This window comes from Marmota flaviventris, chromosome 3, assembly GCF_047511675.1.
Source record: "Marmota flaviventris isolate mMarFla1 chromosome 3, mMarFla1.hap1, whole genome shotgun sequence".
NCBI classification, from domain to species: Eukaryota; Metazoa; Chordata; class Mammalia; order Rodentia; family Sciuridae; genus Marmota; species Marmota flaviventris.
The window spans coordinates 72,277,435-72,297,812 of record NC_092500.1 but is presented as its reverse complement, the minus strand read 5'-3'; the positions used below and the strand labels follow the sequence as shown (position 1 = coordinate 72,297,812).

Sequence of the window (20,378 nt, the reverse complement as noted above, 5' to 3'; positions counted from 1 at the left end):
ATGAAAATCTCAACTTACTTTTTTAAAAACAAATTTAAATTCTTGGACACCCTAGTAGGATAGGCATTTAATGAATGATATTTGATGCTATAATTTTCTCTGGAGGCTTTCAACAGTTAATAGTCAATGTTAAATAAACCTCCAAAATGAACTAATTTTATATTTAGGTTTAAAACACTATAGACTGGGAAAAGTGCCCCCTCCCCCAATCACTTCCGTAATTCTTCTTTTGTCACTTTTCCTAAATTGAGATGTGAACACAAATATAAAGTAATGACATAAATATTCAATACACACAACAAAATAGGGAAGGAAGCAAGTACAGGGAAATGGCATGCCATTGATTTCATTTCATTTGTGTTCTCAATTCCCTGAATTTCTTGGTCTTAAAAATAACTGCCAAAATCTTAATGAAAAGATTCTCAATTTTAATATTTTATTTTAAATTTAAAAATGACATCTACTCAGTTCCTATATTTTATCACTGTCAACAGTACTGAGATTTATTTGTAGTATATATCTTAGAGTAAAAAGGGATCTTAAAAGAGGTCATTCAACCCAATCTCCCACTCAAGCTTCTTTTATAGTATTCAATCATTCAAAAAAAAAAATCAAAGCTCAAATTTTTTTTTGACATATGGAATCTAAACCACAATAAGGGGGTGGGGGAAGAAAGAAGTTCAGTACCTTAGATAAAGGGGAATGAAGAGAAGGACAGGGAAACAGGAATAGGAAAGATAGTGAAATGAATCTGACATAATTTTCCTGTGTACATATATGAAAAAACATAAGTGACACCCACCCTTGTGTACATCCACAGAATGGGGTCCTAATTAGAATAAGACATAAATGTGCATGTATAATTTTACCAACAGAGTCTACTATCATGTAAAGCTAAAAAGAATAGATTAAAAAATTTTTAAAGAATAAAGTGGTAAATAGGAAAATAAATATTTAAAAAAATGGAAAAGGAAAAGAGAACCAGAGCATTAAAAGTTCAATTGAACTTTTTAAAATATATTTATTTAGTTTGTAGTTTGTAGGTGGACACAATATCTTTATTTTATTTTTATATGATGTTGAGGATCGAACCCAGCGCCCTGCGCATGCCAGGTGAGTGCGCTACCGCTGAGCCACATCCCCAGCCCCTAAATATATTTTTGATAACTTTATTTACTTTTTTTTTTTTTTTAATGTGGTGCTGAGGATTGAACCCAGTGCCTCACTCATGCTAGGCAAAAGCTCTACCACTGAGCTACAGCCCCAGCCCCTCAACTGAACTTTTCAACAATCATCTGCTATGGGTCTGGCTTTCACAAAAGCTATATCCTTACTTCTCACAAAAATCTTGTGCTATACATGTTATCTCTATTTTACAGATAAGGAAACCTAGGCTCAGGAAAGTTAAATAGTCTCCCTATAGCAACACATTTGACAAATAGTGGAACTTAAGTAGAATGTATGCTGTATCTTATAAATCCCAAACATCTCTTCTTTCATACAACAAAATTTCAAATATTTTGTGTTAATTTTCTCTTCAGAGTTTTCCAGACTGAAGCAATACCATTTGTTAAACATTTTTCATGAATATGGCTTCTGGATCACGCTTTAGGGTATCAGTTATTTTCTAGTTGTTAAAGTCCTTCCTAAAATGTGAGGCCCAGAACTGAATACAAATTTACAGATGTGGTATAAATATACTGCTGTTAGCCATACTTCCATATATGATGTTTAATGCGCAATGCTTCTCAGAAGTTTTGCTGCTTTTCTCTTCCACTCAAAACATTAGAACACAAATGAGTGAGCATTACACCATCATATGAATAATCTTGTATTTGTTCAAATGTACAATTTTTATTATGCACTCCATTCCAATGTAAAAATATGTGAATATATAACATGTAATTATAAGTATAAATATATTAAAGTTACATATATACAAATATATGTGTGCATACACACACACAGACTTTTAACTGGTGAAATGCAGCTTCTTATTTGTGACATACATTTTTATTTTCATTTGAGACTAGTCAGATTTTGTTTTCAAATTTGTTGTTTCACTTTTAGTCTTTGGACTTTCTTTTATATGATTTGTGCGCTAGTCAGCTTTTTGTCGCTATGACCAAAATATCTAACAAGAACAACTTAGTCAGTCAGTTTAGCTCACAATTTCAGAGGCTGTCTATGGTCAGCTAACTTCACTGCTTTGGATCCAGGGTGAAACAGAATGACATGGCGGCAGGGAGTAGCAGAGGAGTGCTGCTCTGCTCATGGTGGTCAAGAGGCAGAGAGAAAGGGGGAAGGGGCCACAGGGAAATTGAACCATTTCAGGGAATACTCTTAGCTATACCCCACCTGTCTACAGTTACCACCTAATCAGTCTGTTCAAATAAGGATAGACTGATTATGGTACAGCTTCACAATCCAATCATTTCCCCTCTGAATATTTCTGCATTAACACAGGAGCTTTTGGAGGATCCCTCATATCAAAACCATAGCAATCTGATACCTGATTTCTGTATGTATAGGGTATGTTTCCTTTAAATCTTCTATTCGGTTCACTAAGAATTGAAGGAGTGTTAATTCTTTGCCAAGTCTCAAATGAGTATTATTAAGGTACACAACATGTGGTTTGCTTCTTTATAACATAATATCAAGAAAACAGTAATTGTTTAATAAATGTTCAATAAATATAATCTATGTGTGTATAAGTGTTCATAAGCTAAGGTTAAGAAAGCAAGGGGCTGGTTTATGTGATAAGTATAGATGACTCAATAGATAAGATTATATTTTCAAAATCCATACCATTTCATTCTTCAGCAAAGCCAATCCAATTTGGTCTGTATGAACTTTCCTTCCCTTCCCAAATCTCTGTGGTCCATAGTAATTCACGAAACCTTTATTCTATAAATACAAAATAGTCAATAAATTCAAAATAAATAAATATAATCATTGCATCAAAAATTTACCATAATCAAATGTTTTTCATCATATTTATTTTTTTTAAATCCTATAATCAGTAATATGTACTCAGGGAGCAAATAACTAGAAAATTAAAAGCACATAAGACCAGTGGAAAAAGCTTAAAAAATATGTCAGCTTCCCATTCACAATACTGAGGATTTCCTAGGACATGCAACCTTCACTGTTAAAGTCAGGAAAGTTCAAAGAAAACTGAAATGACGTTGGTTACCTAACAATAGGATCTGATCTCACCCTTAGGTTCTTTCTTATTTTGAGACTCTTCTGCTGTTAGGAAATGTTAGGAACAAGAAATATTTCTTTTCAAACCTCACAAGTCTTGACTCATTTATATATTCATTTATTATTTAGTTTGACTAGTTTCTTAAAAGCTGCGCCAACAAAATGCCACAATATCACTCCAGCAGTACTCTAGCTTAAGCCAACATAGCACTTAGATTCCAGGGTGGAGCACAGAAATCACCTTTTGATGGAGGTGAATTTTGATGCCATGTTTCCAAACTGCCATAGTACTCAGAAGAAATAGAAAACAGTAATTTACTGCTCCAAAGTGTATGTATTCAGCCAATAATTATTGTTGAACAACAGCTCAAAGCTATTCAGTAAAACATGCTAAGATAATTTATTATCAGTATGATACAAAAGGAACTCCATCTTTATGTCATGTACAAATCAACTGTAGTAGATTAAAGACTCTACATTAAATCTCAGTTGAATATTTTTAATTATTTCAAATTTGAATAAACTAATATCAGACAATAACTTAGAATGACCAGGATAATTTTAACTTTCCCTCCAAATTACTTAAATATAATAAAAGGTTGATAGCAATCAGTTATTACTATCTGAAGAAAACTTTAAAGATTCCTTATTTTCAAGGCTACTCAACTCTATTATTTGATCATGAGAATTAAAAGAAAGCTGACTATTGGAACATTGGGAATGGAACCACCATTTGATCCAGCTATCCCACTTCTTGGTCTATACCCAAAGGACTTAAAAACAGCATACTACAGGGACACAGCCACATCAATGTTTATAGCAGAACAATTCACAATAGGTAAACTGTGGAACCAAACTAGATGTCCTTCAGTCGATGAATGGATTAAAAATGTGGCATATATTTATACATAATGGAATATTACTCAGCAATAAAAGAGAATAAAATCATGGCATTTGCAGGTAAATGGATGGAGTTAGAGAAGATAATGCTAAGTTAGCCAATCCCAAAAAAACAAATGCCGAATGTTTTCTCTGATATGAGAAGGCTGATTCATAGGGAAGGAGAGGGAACATGGGAGGAATAGACCAACTCTAGATAGGGCAGAGGGGTGGGATGGGAAGGGAAAGTGCATGGAGTTAGAAATGATGGTGGAAAGTGATGGTCATTATCATCCAAAGTACAGGTATGAAGACACGAATTGGTGTCAATATACTGTGTGTAAAATCAGAGATATGAAAAATTGTTCTCTGTATGTGTAATAAGAATTGCAATGCATTCCACTGTCATATACAAATAATAAATAAATAAACAAAATTTTTTTAAAAATTAAATTTCACTTAGGTATATAAATTCAAAATCATTGTTGGTGCAATGCAACTCTCTTCACCTTTGTAACTATTTTAACAGTATTACTCCTTTCTTAATATGTAAGAGAAATTGACAAGTTTATAATATTGTCTTTTTAAACCAAAGCCTTACGCTTTGGGAAATAAATCCTGGAACATAACTCAATAAAAAAAAAGAAAAAGAAGAAGAAGAAGAAATAAAAAAGCTGGCTAAGCCACTCTTTTGACAGAGGATATATAAAGACATCAAAAAACTTTACACCAAAAAAATCAAATAGTCCAATTAATAAATGGACAAATGAATTAAACAATTCTCAAAAGAAAAAATATAAATGGCCAACAAATACATGAAAAAATGTTCAACATCATTAGCAATTAGAGAAATGCAATCAAAATTTTACTGAGATTTCATCTCACACAAATCAGAATGGTAGTCCAAGAATACAAATAATAGTAAATGCTGGAGAGGATGCAGAGAAAAGGAACACTTTTGCACTACTGGTGGGACTGTGAGTAAACTACTATAGAAATCAATATGGAGGCTCCTCAAAAGACTAGGCATGAAACCACCATATGACCCAGCTATACCACTCCGTGGTATTTATCCTGAAGAATTAAAGTCATCTTACTACAGTGATAACATGCATACCCATGTTTATAGCAGCATAATTCACAATAGCCAAACTATGGAACCAGCCCAGGTATCCATCAATGAATGGATCAAGAAAATGTGGTTTATATACTCAATATATAAATGTGGTTTATATACCCAATACGTTTTATTCAGCCATAAGGAAAAATGAAATTCTGGCATTTGCTGGAAAATGGATGTTAAGCAACATATGTGAAACTCAGAAGGTTAAAGATTGTTAAGGATTGTTTTCTCTCATATGCAGAAGCTAGAGAGGAAAAAGGAAAAGAAAGGTGGGAGTGGATCTCCTAAAATCAAAGGGAGGTCAGTAACGGAAAGGGACCAGGGGATCACAGTTGGGAAAAGAGGAAAGTGCTGTGGAGTGATATTGAACAAATTATGTTTGAGGATTATATTGTGTACATATATAAATATATAACAACAAATCTCATCAATATGGACAACTTATAACACACCAGTAAAAAAATGTAGAGCTAGGTATGGTGGTACATGCCTGTAATCTTAGCAGCTCAAGAGGCTGAGGGAACAGGAACACAAGTTCAAACGCCAGCCTCAGAAAATTAGGGAGGCCCTAAGCAACTCAGTGAGACCCTGTCTCAAAATAAAAAACAAAAAGGGCTATGATGTAGCTCAGTGGTTAAGTGTTCCTGGGTTTAATCTCTGGTACCAAGAAAAAAAAAAAAAAGCAAGCAAACTGGCTAAAGCTAAGATTATTTCTAATGGAAATTTTATAATATATAGTTGTATCTTCCTAAGTACCACTGGATGACTAGTAATAAATGTTATGGGAGTTCAGTGAATTCCCCCCATTTTTTAAAAGACATATCATTTTAGAAATAGTTTTTTAGGAAAAACAGAATTTTTAGATAGATCAGTCATGGAAAAAGGTAAAACGTATAGAATACATAGTCAGAGAATTCCTACACCTATGTGACAGTGCTAAATTTAAAAACTCTTTAGTTGAAATATATTTTCTAAGGCAGCTAAAAACCATGCTTTGTTTGTTTTCCTATTAGAGAAATATAAAATTATGCAAAAAGATCTTTGTGGTCAGAACTTGGATCAGTGTCTTTCTATGTTAGCTACAGAGTAGAATTACTTAAGAAGCTGTTTAAAAATACCAATGCCAGGGGAAGAGAGAGGGAGCATGGGAGGAATAGATGAACTCTAGATAGGGGAGAGGGGTGGAAGGGGAAAGGAGGGGGCATGGGAATAGAAATGATGATGGAATATGATGGTCATTATTATCCAAAGTACATGTATGAACATACAAATTGGTGTGAATATACTTTGTATAATCCAGAGATATGAAAAAATTGTGCTCTATATGTGTAATAAGAATTGTAATGCATTCCACTGTTATATATAAATAAAATATAACAGACATATAAAAAATAATAAAATATCCACATAAGAAAAAAAATACCAATGCCAAAGCCACACCCCAAATGTTCTTATTTAATTGACTTAAAAGTAGAAATTGATTGTTGAAATTTTTTTAAAGTTCCCCAGTATGAGAACTACTCTCAATTAGAAGTTGGCAAACCACTAACGCCCACAGGTCACACTTGGCTCAACATTCATTTTTAAAAATGAACTTCTATACACATGTTCATTCAGTTATGTATTATCTATGACTGCTTCTACACAAGGCCAGTTGATTAGCTGCAATAAGAACCATATGCTTACAAAGCCAAAAATATTTATTACTGGCTCTTTATAGAAAAATTTGCGGATGCCCTAGTCTAGATGATTAAAAACTGTGGTTGTATGTGCATATTTAAATAACTGGCAGATGTCACTTAAAAATTTAAGTAATTTTTTACTGTAAGACATAATAAAATGTGCATGATTTATTTTTATATATTGAAGAAAATTTTAAATCAAATTAAAAAGAAAAAAAATTATGTATAATTTTGAAAAGTAATTAACTATTTAACAAAGATTTCTAAAAGAATTACTGAAAGAATTTTCCAAAAACTAACTAAATAAATTCCCCTGACAAAAATAATAAAGAAGATTCTAAAAAAAAAAAAAGAAAGGAAGAAAAGAAAAAAAGAAAGAAAGAAATCTCTTTTTAAGCAAGAGATTGTTCTCCTTTCTCTAAGGGATCTCCATATACTGTATTTTTAAAATTATATTTATGTTATTTTAATAAAACTGAATTAAGAAGAACACAGAAAACAAGCCAAATAACCCTATCATTTTAAAAATAATTATGCACGCATATAAAAAGGTACAGAAGGTTCTGTTCTCACTTCAATGTAAAAAGAAGGACTATGAAGGTTTTCCTGTGATTCTCTATTTAAAAATTGAGTTTTCTTACCTTAACATTTTCTATCGCCTCAAAAATTCTCTCTCTCAAATTTACAGAATCATTTATTTGATTTTGTAAATTTCTGACGACAATATCAAAATGATTTCCTTTGAGCTGTCCAAGTCTAAGGGGCTTGCCAACAGATCGAATATTAAACACATTCATTCTTTTCTTTTCAATTTCTTTTTCAATATTTTTCAACCTGCAAATGATAAATTATATAGACTTGACTGAATCTTACATTTAAAAATTACTTTAATATAAGATTTGAAATGATAGTTGCCATGTAACTCCTTATACCAGAATAATACTTACACAGTATTTTTTCTGGAACATTCTAAAGTTAATGTTATTTCAACAAGTAATATGCACTAGTCACTATTATAGACTACTAAAAGAAGTAGTCCTATTTAGGAACTTGTACATGTATTACTTACTAATGCTATCATGGAGTACGTATGCAGAACTTCTGACTTCTCCTTAGTTCAAATGATAGGTGTTGATGTTTCCCCTGATCTGGACTTTGCTCCTTTCCTTGTCAGTCCCTTTCCCCAAAATTATCAAGAAAACCACTAGCACAGAGAATTTTCCTGAAATTCTGTTTTGAACACTTCCTTACTCAAACTTTCAGTTCTTACTCAACACCTAAAGTAGATCTCAGCTTTCTTAGAATGAATTTTAACATTCTGAAGGAGCCAATGAAAATTTTCTTTTACCTTCATATTCTGTAGTCTTTATAAAATTATGTTTTATTAGGAAATTGTTTATTTTATTATCCCTCTATATATATCTCTAGGTTTTTTGCATCTACTAAAATCCTGCTATTACTTGGAGAGTAATTAAAACCCCATACCATGAGACAAATGAAAGCAATCTCTCCTGACAGAAACTAGTAACATTTGTTTTCTTTGGTAGTTAAAAACTAGCTTTTTTCTCAAAGGTCCAAAATCTAAAGTCTTTCTTTCTTACTTATACTGTATTTCTTGACCGCAAAATCAAAAATCAGAATTTTTTATCTCTTATACAAGAAGCTCAGAAGAATTTAGACAAGTCTACTTGTAAATAGGTGAATACTTAAATATCTGATGAATAAGGATTAAAATATTAATATTACATCAAATTAGGCTGAATTTTGACCCAATGATTCAACTTTTTGATTCTGTCTTGAGGAAAGTACACATGAGGTATAGATTTAAGTATAAAAATATTAATCATAGTATTATTTATAATAAAAAAATTGAAAGAATTCCTATTTCCAAAAATAGGTAACTGTTAATAAATCTGTATCACAGACATGATTTTGAAATATTTGATGACATAAATTTTCATATAATTTAATTATTTTATTTTGAAAAGTAAAACATAAACTGCATATGTAATACGACTTTCATATATATAATAAATATATGTGTGATATGAATACATGGTAGAGTCTGAAAAATATCTTAAAAGAAATCAAAATGTTTATGCTAGTTATCTCTTAGAATAATCAGTGATTTAATTTATTTTTATTCTTTTTTCTACTTTCTAAATGTATAATAAATTTTTTTGCAATTACAAAAACTTTTAAAAACTTGATTAAGCTAAAGGGAAGCTAATTAGAGTATTTTATACTTAACAAGGATTATTCTAAATAAGGATAATAAAGTTATAAAAGTATTAAAAAATTAGGAAAAAATTATTCATGACACTTTCCTGAATATAATTCATATTTGAATATAGTACAGAATATTTAGAAACAATTTGGACAATTTAAAAATTGTCACTTCTCAGTTTTATTCTAAAACTTCCAATATTTTCAATGGAAAATTGAGACAAAACTCTATGTAGAAGACAATTATATGTATAATACAGAGTATTCTGGTCTATAATAAATTAATTAATGTTGATAGGTTAATCTACTTATAATAATACCTTATTACCTCTCTGGAGTCACTTTTCTCACAACCATTGCTTGATAGGTGATGGCTTTCTTGTCTTTAAGGCCTGCATAAGTAAAATCCGAAGGAATCACACCAAGTTTGATAGCTAAAAAACCAACTGCTTCAAACATCTCCAGATTTTCCTTTCGTAGGGTAAAAGCTAAAACACAAATTATCCTAGATTATTAAAAAAGTAGCTACCACATATCTATGACACTCTTACCAGACTATACAGATCAGGATAATGAACCAATTTAGATAAAGAACATTTTTAATTGAAATACAAAATCAGTATCATAGATTTCATCTGTTATTTTTTTAAAAGGAGTTGGCTCATTGATGGTCTACAAATAAAAAATAATAATAATCCAAATCCCTTAACCTGTCATTCATACCTGGCACAAATTTAGCTTTTCCATCTCCATATGTACCCCTTTCATTTGTGTACCCTATAATTTTGACACAGAGAACTTCTTTAATCCATGGCTAGATTAGAGCCTTCCACAGTTCTGTACTTTTTGTACAAGTCTCTCTGTCTAAATCGTGTTCCTTCCATATATTATTCATCATACTTTTTTTTATTCTTCAGGATCTAATAACAGCAGCATCTCTCCCTCAAATTCTTTTCAGGTTCCAAGGTAAAATGCTCCCAAAAAACAGATTATTCTTATTTTATTAACTATTATATTCAATGACTGGTAGTTCTAGGCTAGCAATCCAATTTAAATTTTGTACAATAACATTCATTGTAGGAGATTAAAGACTAGGGTTCAATATGTCATATATATTCCTGATAATCTTGGGGATGTCATTAGGAAAGGTCAGCCATGTAAGAAGGAATCCCCAACTCAGTTTGTTGCAAATTAGCCTAAGGAAATAAGCACTTTTCGTTCTTTCTTTTTTTTTTTTTTTTTGGTGCTGAGTATTAAACCCAGAGCCTTGTGGATGCAAGGCAAACACTCTACCAACTGAGCAATATCCCCAGCCACAGGAAATAAGCACTTCTGTATCTATGATTATTTGGAATTTCATTTAAATATTTTAGATAATCAAATCAATGATATTATCACATCTACGTAGAAGTTTATATACTTGAATTTAAGACAATGAGACTTTTAGTTCCAATTTAAAATAATCTAATTAAATTTATCTTTCTACACCGAATCTTATTGAAGTAACACAAAATGGGAACACTTACAAAAACTTAAACGTCACTAAATTTATAAGATATATAACTTTTTCTTATTTGTGAAAAATGAAGCATTACAAAGAAAATCAATGATACTAAATTTTAAAATTTAGTTTCAGACTTCCACCTTGAGCTATGTTGGAATCATGAATACCAGCCCATTGTAAACAATTAGAAAACTGAACAAAACATATAAAACAGCTGTTTTTGGAAACTGAATAACAGTGGTCACATGAGTTGAGTCCTGAAATGCTGCTGGTTTTCTACTTAGAAATAATTTCTGGACCACAACACATGGAGGTAGAATCCAAATAGAATAGAATAGTCTTGCTGAATTAAAAGGGTAAAGAGACTGGAGTTCAGGAAGGCTAAGTGAGCTGGAATTCACCAGGCAGAGTTCCAGATAAGAAAGATTTCCAGAAATCAGAATAGGTAATCCCTTGAGCTTGTTGCTGATTAACAATTTGTATATATCTAGGGTTAAAGGCTATGTATTATTAATCTAATGTTGCATAACAAGTCACCCCAAACCTTAGTGGTTTACAATGTTAATATATCTCTCATGGTTACTATGGGTCAGGAATTCAAGGGCATCTCAGTTGGGTGGATCTAGCTTAGGTCTCATGAAGTTCTAGTTAAATGTAGCTAAGGCTACCATGACTTAAAAGCCTAAGAGGAACTGGAGAATCCATTTCTAAAGAGAATCACTCACATGGTGAGCAAGTTTGTGTTGGCTGTTGGTGAGAGGGCTTAGTTAGTTCCTCTACAATGGATGGCTTCAGTATCTTACATTATAGTAGCTGGTTTTCCCCAGAGTAAGCAATCCAGGAAAAATGGACCAAAAAAAAGTATAATACTTTTAAGATCTAGCTTCAAAAGTCATATCATACACCACAATTACTGTCCTGTCCTATTGGTCACTCAGGCCAAACTGTGGCAACATAAGGAGGATTGGCACACTGAGAGCATCATGAATGCTGAAAAGTAAAATCCATGCTCTGAATCATATTTAATTTCCAATCCTATTCAAAATATACATATTTTCTATGGCCCCAAAGAATCATCCTATTACATCAGCTCAAATTCTAGGATCTCTACATCTACATCAAATTCAGAAATAAATAGGGCACAAGTTGGGTATATTTTCTTTTGAATTTACATCCCCAAATACAACTTCTCTTAATATAAAGGATACAAAGAACTGTGAAAGAAAACATAGATATTTTCACACACCTCAATATGTTGGGACACACATGGCATAAGCACTCTGGATTTCACATTCAAACTGTAATTATGAAGAAGTCACTGATCCTTAGTAATTCCATGCTAGCAAAGTAAATGTTAGTAGTCCCTTTATTAGAATTTAGTACTATCAATGTCTAGGAATTTGTTAATGGCTCTTACGTTTACCTCTGGTTCTTAGTTCTGGGAGGAAAAAAAAGTATTTTTCCATAAATGTCTATTTGTAGCAAAGTAGTTTTCCCACACTAGTGACTGCCTTTGCAAGTTTGGGAGTTCAAATACCTCTTTATTTAGTACTTACTGTCTGACCCTTTAAAAGAACTGTATGGATCTTCTTTGGATTTACTCCCTTAGACAAAAGATACTCAAATTTATTAAGAAAAGACCTTTCCTACTTTGGGCTAAAGCTGCAGAGATATATTTCCCCTAAAAATCCTAGAACTACTGTTTAAACAAGAGTCCAAGAATTACATGTTTAGAATCCTTAGAAGGCCTCTGTCTGTCTGAACTACTCTCTAAAGCATTATTACAAATCTTTCTAAAATTTTAACAAAATGATTTTATAATCACATCTAGATTTCCTTCTTAGAGCATGCTGTCTGGACCTTGCCTGGAAGCCACTTCTTAATTTAAACATCATGTGCTACTTGGAGTGATTGGAAATTTAAATATATATGCATATAATTTGCTTGTTTTTTTTTTTGGACACAGAATATCCAGTTCCTTTATATGTGACTGGTTTTCCATTAGAATTTTACTATAAGCAGTAAAAAGCCAGTTTACATTTCAATATTTGCCTGGAAATCTTTGAGCATTCCTTCAACAGATACATTTTCTGCTTTCCATTTTAACTAAAGATTTACACAATGTTAAATTTTCTGGCACTATATAACAAGGATCCCTTTTGTCTTGATTCTAACATTTTACTGTAAACTATCATAATAATCCCTTTTCATAATAGGGACATTCAAACTTCTGCCTAAGAATAGGTACCTACCAGTTTTAGGCTTTTGTTATAGAAGCAACCATTTCTGGTACCAAAATCACTATTAACTTCTGAATACTGCACTAAAACTTAGTGACATAAAATAATAATAATCATTTATCATCTGTTATGTACTGATTATATGTATATCCTCAAAGTTCATATGCTTAAGCCCCAAACACCAGTATGGCCAATTTGGAGATGGGGTCTCAAATGAAGTAATTAAAGTTAATGAGGTCATCATGGTGGAACCCTAGTACAATAGGTTTAGCATCTTTATAAGATACAACACAGCATTCTCATTCTCTTCCCTCAAAAGCACACAATGAAGGGCTGGGGTCATAGTTCAGTGGTAGAGCATTTGCTTAGAATGTGTGAGGCACTGGGTTCATTTCTCAGCACTGCATATAAATAAATAAAATAAAGGTCCATCAACAACTAAAAAATATTTTTTAAAAAATGAAAAGGACATGTGAGAGAGAAGGTGCTGATCTGCAAACTAAGGAGAGAACCAGACTCTAACATTACTGCACCTTGATCTTTATCCTGGACTTCTTCTAGACAAGAGCTCTATAATGGTCACAGAGTAAAACCTACTGTAAATTTCCCTTTAAACTTAAAATTTTTGAAACCTCAAATGAATCTGCAAAATACTTCTTACTTGACAAAACAAGACAACACAATTCAGATACTCAACAATGCAACAGCACAATTTTGGGCCTCTAAAAAAAGTATTAGACATGTGAAGAAGCATAAACACATGACCCATAACCCAAATAAAGATCAGTCCATGAAAGAGGAAATTAGTAAACATTTTTAAGGCTCTATCAAAAATAAACTCAAAGATTAAAGGAAAGCACAAACATAGTGAGGAAATTCAAGACCTACAAGTCAAGTGAATCCTCTAGAGATGGAAAATAAATATCTAAAATGAAATTTTCATTGGATGCTTAAAGTCTTTTTTACTAGTATTTCAAAAAAGTGTCATTGAAAAATGGCAAAGCAATTTCTCAAAATATTAAACACAGAATTACCATATAACCTAATAATTCTACTTCTATGTATATACCCCAAAGAACTAAAAAGGCAACTTAAATATAACCATATTCATAGCAGCATAATTCACAATAGTCCAAAAGTGGAAGTGACCCTATCCATTGGCAAATGAATGAACAAACAAAATGTGTTATATACATAATGGAATATTATTCAGCCTTAGAAAAGAAAGAAAATCTAACACATACCTCAATATGGATGAACCTTGAACACATTATGCTAAGTAACACAAACCTTCATTTAATAAGTATGGAGTGTCACCCTGGGAAGATGACAAAATTCTGGAGACAAATAGTGGTGATATTTGTGCAACAATGTGAATGCCCTTACCATTGAACTATACACTTAAAAATAATTAACATGGTTTTACCACAATTAAAAATTTTTTAAGGATTTTTTTTAAAAAGGATCCAGGTTTTATATAGATCTAGTTATTAAATATTTTTACCTTTTGATTCTCATAAAGCATTGCCTAAGCAAAAATATGGAGTAGGCAATACTTATCTTTGTCTCTCTCTTTGTTCTTGGGCTTGTAGGTATCCCAGCACCTTCATATTATCCTCAGGCAAACCATTAATTCTTCTTTTAATATATCCCTCCAACCATTCATAGCTTTACAAAATTTATTTAAATTAATATAAAAAGTTTCCACATTTGACTCATTAACTCAAATTAGTACTATTAGAATTTCAATTAGTATTAAAAATAAGAATTCCTAGAGCTGTTTAAATCACTTAACAGCAATTCTTCTCCCTACATATAAAGTTAATATTGTTTTTCCTTCATAATAGACTTATCTGCTAATATTTATTGCATGCCTGATATGTCAAATTCTATGTGAGCAGCTTTATCTTGGGAAAGTCAAGTCACACAACTAGACAGAAATTACCAAGAGAGAAAAAGATGCTAACGTTTAAGTAATTATTATATACTAAATAATTTCATGAGTTTCATTTAATCCTGAGAATATTATTGTAAGGTTTTACTACTATCCCATTTTTAAAGTACACTTAAAAGTTATGAATTGTGCGAGGCATGGTAGTGCACACCTGTAATCACAGTGCTTTTGGAAGCTGAGACAAGAGGTTCTGAAATTTAAGGGCAACCATGGTGGCATCTTAGCAAGACTCTGTTGCAAAATAAAAAATCAGAAAGGCTGGGGATATAGTTCAGTGATACAGCATCTCTGAGGTCAATCCTCAATACTGAGGAGGGGGAAAAAAAGATATAAATTGTTAAAATAATTTGCCTATATATTATTTCCATTTTCACATTTAAGGAACTTAAATCTTAAAGATATTTAAATTTCATAAATATTTTTGTGAACTAGAGTCATAATGAAAAGTTATACTCACATAACTCAAAAATCCAAACTCTTTTTCATTTATAACACAAAGTATGTACATGGTACATAATCCTGTTTCTGTGCCACATTAAACCGTGCAAACTTGGGTTACTGGTCTTCTTTTAAATGATTCACTAAGTAAATTTGTAAAACATGACCATATGAAATACTTTCCAATCTTCGAACAGGATACAGACCAATTAAACTTTGTCAGCTAGAATTGTACAGTGAGATTTCATCAGTTTCATCCGTCCTAGGAATTCTATACATCCCCTAAAACAGTGATTCTAAAAACGTAGTCCCCAAACCAATAGATAAAGTATTAGTGAAGGATTTGTAAAGTCCCCCTCCAACCCTTCTGAATCACAAATTGGAGTGGGACTCAAAAATTCATTTTACCAAAAATTTCTGATGATTAAAATGCATGCCAAAATTTGAGCACATCCTAGAGAAGACTGACACAGCCCAGTTTTAGGAGTCTTTACCATGGGTAGGGAAGTTTAATTGTTTTGGGTTATGGGGGGTTCTTTTCAACTTTTCCAAACATAGCAAACAAATTTTTCTTATCTCCAAAAACTTAATTTTAATTGATGTTCAAAATGTGAAATCAATAAAACTTTTTGAGCACAAAACAATGGTTTCAACACGATACAATTCAGACTATGTTAACTATAAACATCTTTATTACCCATATTATTCAGGCCAATTTTTACACTAATATAATTTGGAAGGATTCATCTTCCTTTAAGTAACAGACCAATATATTTTTTCCCAGAATCTCTCTAGCCACGTCTATTCAATTCATTGAAGGTATTCAGCTTCCACATAATTTTAAATTTAAGTAAGCTTATCCAAGACATGATTTTTTTATTTAGTTACCTGTATATATCACTTTTCTTTCCTGGCATTCAAGAAGAGATCTTTTCTTGTGCTTTGTTTTTTCCCGAAATCTTACTGTTATTACTACATTTGGATCACAAGCACTGTAAGTCTGTTCAGGAAAAGATTTGGTTTCCACAAGGTTTCCAAACTTCTTATTGACAAAATGGTGGACAGCTTTTCTGTGGTCTTTGTTTGCATCAGGTTTAAAGGTAAATTTGGAATTTTCTTTCTTTGCATCCAAATACTTAAAAAAGTCAAGTGCTTCTTCTTCAGATACCAAATGGCAAAGTTCTTTATACTCAAGATTTGGTTTTATAACAACTTCACTGTTTTTTCCTACAGTTATTAAGAAAGGAAATTTCTGCCTAATAGCACTGTGTAAAATAGCCCTTTGGTTTTTGTCAAGGATCCTGCCTAATGAGAATTCAGGAGATGGCCCAATTAGCTCAGTTTCTGAATTCCATTTCTCTTTTACATCACAGGCAAACTGATTCAGTAATTCATTTGTTTTTTCATCTAAAAAGAAGTTTAATACATCAGCATTTTCTTCTTCACAGTTGAAAGTCCTATCACTGATGGTATCTTCTTTTTCTGAATTAGATTGATGATTTTGGTCACCATCAGAGCACCTAGACAAAGTATTAAGTTCTTGGTAACTTCCATCTTCAAAGGACAAATTTTGAAGATCTAATTTTGGCTTTTTGGCAAAATTATTCAGCTCAGGTATTTTACTAACTGCATTAATTGGTTCATCAATGGCTTTATTAACTAACTGTCCTTGTTCATCAATCTCAATAACAATAAAGTCACCTGGTGAGCTTTTTATAGTACCCTGAAATCCAACATGCTCATTGATGAAACACAAAGAACTAAACCTGATTCTATAATGTGTATCCTCTTCCATTCTTCAATAATAATGCCTACAAAAGAAACAAAAAGACAATTAGTTAATCAGAAAGAGAAGTTGTGGCTAACAAAAAAGGGAAAAGGTTTGCAAGATGTACATAGATCTGTGTTCCTTTCAATCCTGAGTCCCCTTAGATGACATTAACAATTTATGACTATAAATCATGTGTATTTGACCCATTTTTGGCACAATTAGTGATTTATAAATTGATTTTCATTCATTTTAGTCTTCTGCCTACTATCCAGAATTAAAAAGGATCAATTTCAAGCTTACCAAAAAAAAAAAAAATATCTGTAGGTCCACAAAGAAAAGACAAGTACAATGATTTGTCCAATCCCACCTCTGGAACCTAAAACTTGCAACTAATTCCAGAGAAATAACAGCTAGATTTTATATATTAGAAGTTAAAATAGGAGAGGGGACAAGATCAAAAAAAAAAAAAAAAAAAGGTCAAAATTGATAGCTTAACAAAGTTCTAAATGCCAACTTACTATGAGTTTACATTTCATGGGAGGTCTAGGTTAGTCCTAGACTTTAAGCCTTCCCTAAAGCCCCCAATTAATATTGATATAAAAATGTGAGGTTGATTCAGAGAAAAACTGTAATCCTACCCTTGGCATCATAGACAAGAAACCCTTAGAGGGTTTTTTTTTTGTTGTTGTTGTTGTTTTTTTTTTTGAAGCAGTAGACAAGAGAATAGTTCTCTGAGAACACCTTCACTCAGTAGGCATAAAATCCACTGCTACCATAACTCATGGAGCTGTTGGAAAGATAAATTGTCCAGGGGGCCTCAATACTCAGTTTGTGTTATTCATATTATCCAGATAATTTATCATCATCTGGACTTTCATCTCATTTCTAAAATATACTGTACTAAACTGGACCAACTGAGCAAACCACTTCCCTTCTCAATCCTTTCCATTGTGCTATGCAGAAATCACAGCAAATTCTCTATATCCTAATTTCCTAGAAAATGTAAATGGAGATATACATTTTCCTTAATTCTTTAGTTTCCTACAGTCTCTTCTATTTCTTGCCCTTATTAAAACCTGGCTATTTCCCCAGGTTCCTTCTTCAATAGTCCTCTCAAGTAAAGTGGTTTTTGTTGTTGTTGTTTTTGTTTGTTTTTTTCCTACACTCATCTAGTTGAGGACCTGGAGATTATACTTTCTGTTTCCCACTGATCTTTCCCTATCATTTCTTCCCCTACCTCTAAAACTCCCAATTCCTTTGCAGATCATGCCATCAGGCATTATCCTCCACTGCCATCCTCTCTCTCTCCTGATGACTCATCTTTATTCACTTATAACTTCTGGTTCACAATATTCTTATCCAGCATTACATCATGATCATCTATATGGATAATCCATTTAATTTCTTGGTTTCTCGCTTCCTCAATTTCATTCTCAAGCTCCCACTTTCACTTTATTTTTGTTATTCTTTCTTATGGTCATAACTTTGACTTTCTCACCAAAAAACCTCTGCACAAACTGTAAGGATATGACTCCCTGATCACTCTCACTGTCCTTTCATCACCATTACTTTAAATACTTCCTCCCCCAAATTCTCAAGACTTTGTGAAGGACTCTAATCCCTGCGTATGTATCCAGCCTACTATAGTCCTTCTCGATGAGGTATCCAGAATGTTGTTTAAAAAGGTAAATCATATCACAATTCTGTTTAAAGCCCTCTTATTACATTCATAACAAAATTTAAATTATTTGTACTGGCTTTCAAAAACATTTTGCCTTCATTCTCCAAACTCATCTTGTACCTTTACCCCATTACCCACTATATTCCAGTTACACTGGCATTCTTCACTATCTTCATAACTGTTTTTACTACTTAAACTTGTCCTTATTCATATAACTATCTTTTAGGATTCACATTCTGAGAGGGTTATCCTGACCAATAATCCATAGGAATATGCAAGTCATTCTCTTCCACAAAATCCTATTTAATTTTCTCCATAGCATGTCTAGCTAATGTTTCTCTTTATTATTTACTGTCTATGTCCCCAAACCTAATATCAACTCCATATGAAAAGGAACTCTGCATTATGCACTGATTAACCCGTGTTTAGAATAGCATCAAGCACACAGTAAGTCTATAATCAATACTGATTGTTGAATGAAACACCTAAAACAAAATAAGAGCTTTAAGAATGAAAAGGAAGAAAAGGTGACTTTTGCCTAGGATAATCGGGAAAGACACAATATAAGAAGCAGACATAAGTCTTTGAAATAATTCAAGAGATAGAAACATGGCAGAGGCATAAGTAACGTGCAAACAAAATATGCAATATGTTAGAGAAAAATGGCCCAGATACAGAGCACTTAGAGGTGGGAGGTCAAACTTTGACAGAATTTTGGGGAAAAAAAGCTGGATTAAGGCCAGAGTATGAAGGACATTGAATGGTCTGTCAAAGATTTAGAATCGATTGCACCGTCACTAGATGACCACTGGAGATATTCGAGTAGAAAAGGAACACAATCCAAAAGGACATTTTTCTAAGACGACTTTGAGGAAACTGAGCAGGATGCATCTGATGGAGTAAGAGTTGGGAAAGAAAAACAAGGGGTTCAGCTGGAGGAATTGGCCCCGGAAGATGATCATCATTTCTTTCCCCACGAAAAGGAAAAAGATATGAAAGACTTCTAAACTAATGAAATAGGTGGAAAAAACTTGAGGGGACCTTGAGGGTGGAAAGGGCGCCCATTAAGGGCAGTATTCCCAGGCAGAAGTCTGCTGATGAGGGAAGAGTCGGGCGCTGAGAGCAGTTGGCTGGCAGTGGTTGAGGAACTGCTGGTTGAAGAGGGATACTGCGACGGTGTTAGAAACAGAGAAAGGTAGCTCCTTGTCCTTCATCCTCTTTCACCAATCGCCCAGGCCTGTGAAACTCCTACCGAAGCCACCCCTCCACAGAACTACAGCCTCGAGCGGCAAAGCCTTCACATCCAAACACTCTCCAACACTGACAGCAGCTCTACTTGTTTCTTCGCCCACCCCTGCCCCCCCCATACAAGGTGCGACCCTGGCCCACGTCACCCTTCTCTTGAGGATAAAAAGTAGGACTCCTCAATCCCGACCCGATCATGAACACAAACACGATCCCCACGTGGCGCCAAAATCTCGCACCGGTGTTAAGTCCAGAAGAAGGCGTTCCTCTGCACGCTCTGCGCATGTCCGGAAGCTTTTGATTTTTCAGCCTCCGACGGAGGCATATTTAAAGGGACAGGCTCACCCTTAAAGAATCGACCTTCGCAAGAGTTTCTCCAGTCGTAGAGCCGCCTACAGGCACCTAGAGGAATCAGGGGGCGTGGCCTT

General features: G+C 33.0%; 1 protein-coding gene across 5 annotated transcripts in view; it reads right to left on the bottom strand.

The window, feature by feature from the left end:
• Positions 1-20,378, bottom strand: part of Pus7l (pseudouridine synthase 7 like) — a 29,746-nt gene that overhangs the window by 9,040 nt on the left and 328 nt on the right. Inside the window, exons 1-5 of one of the 5 annotated variants that reach the window (XM_027934145.3) lie at positions 20,141-20,228; positions 16,142-17,064; positions 9,446-9,605; positions 7,533-7,725; positions 2,809-2,907 (exon numbers count right to left, since the gene is read on the bottom strand). In XM_027934145.3, coding sequence (XP_027789946.3) covers positions 2,809-2,907; positions 7,533-7,725; positions 9,446-9,605; positions 16,142-17,048 — 1,359 coding nt within the window. In that variant the 5' untranslated portion in view covers positions 17,049-17,064; positions 20,141-20,228. Of the gene's footprint in view, positions 1-2,808; positions 2,908-7,532; positions 7,726-9,445; positions 9,606-16,141; positions 17,065-20,099; positions 20,229-20,378 lie in introns of those variants that run through there. The other 4 variants (XM_027934147.3, XM_071609948.1, XM_027934146.3 and 1 more) reach the window with 4 other exon arrangements.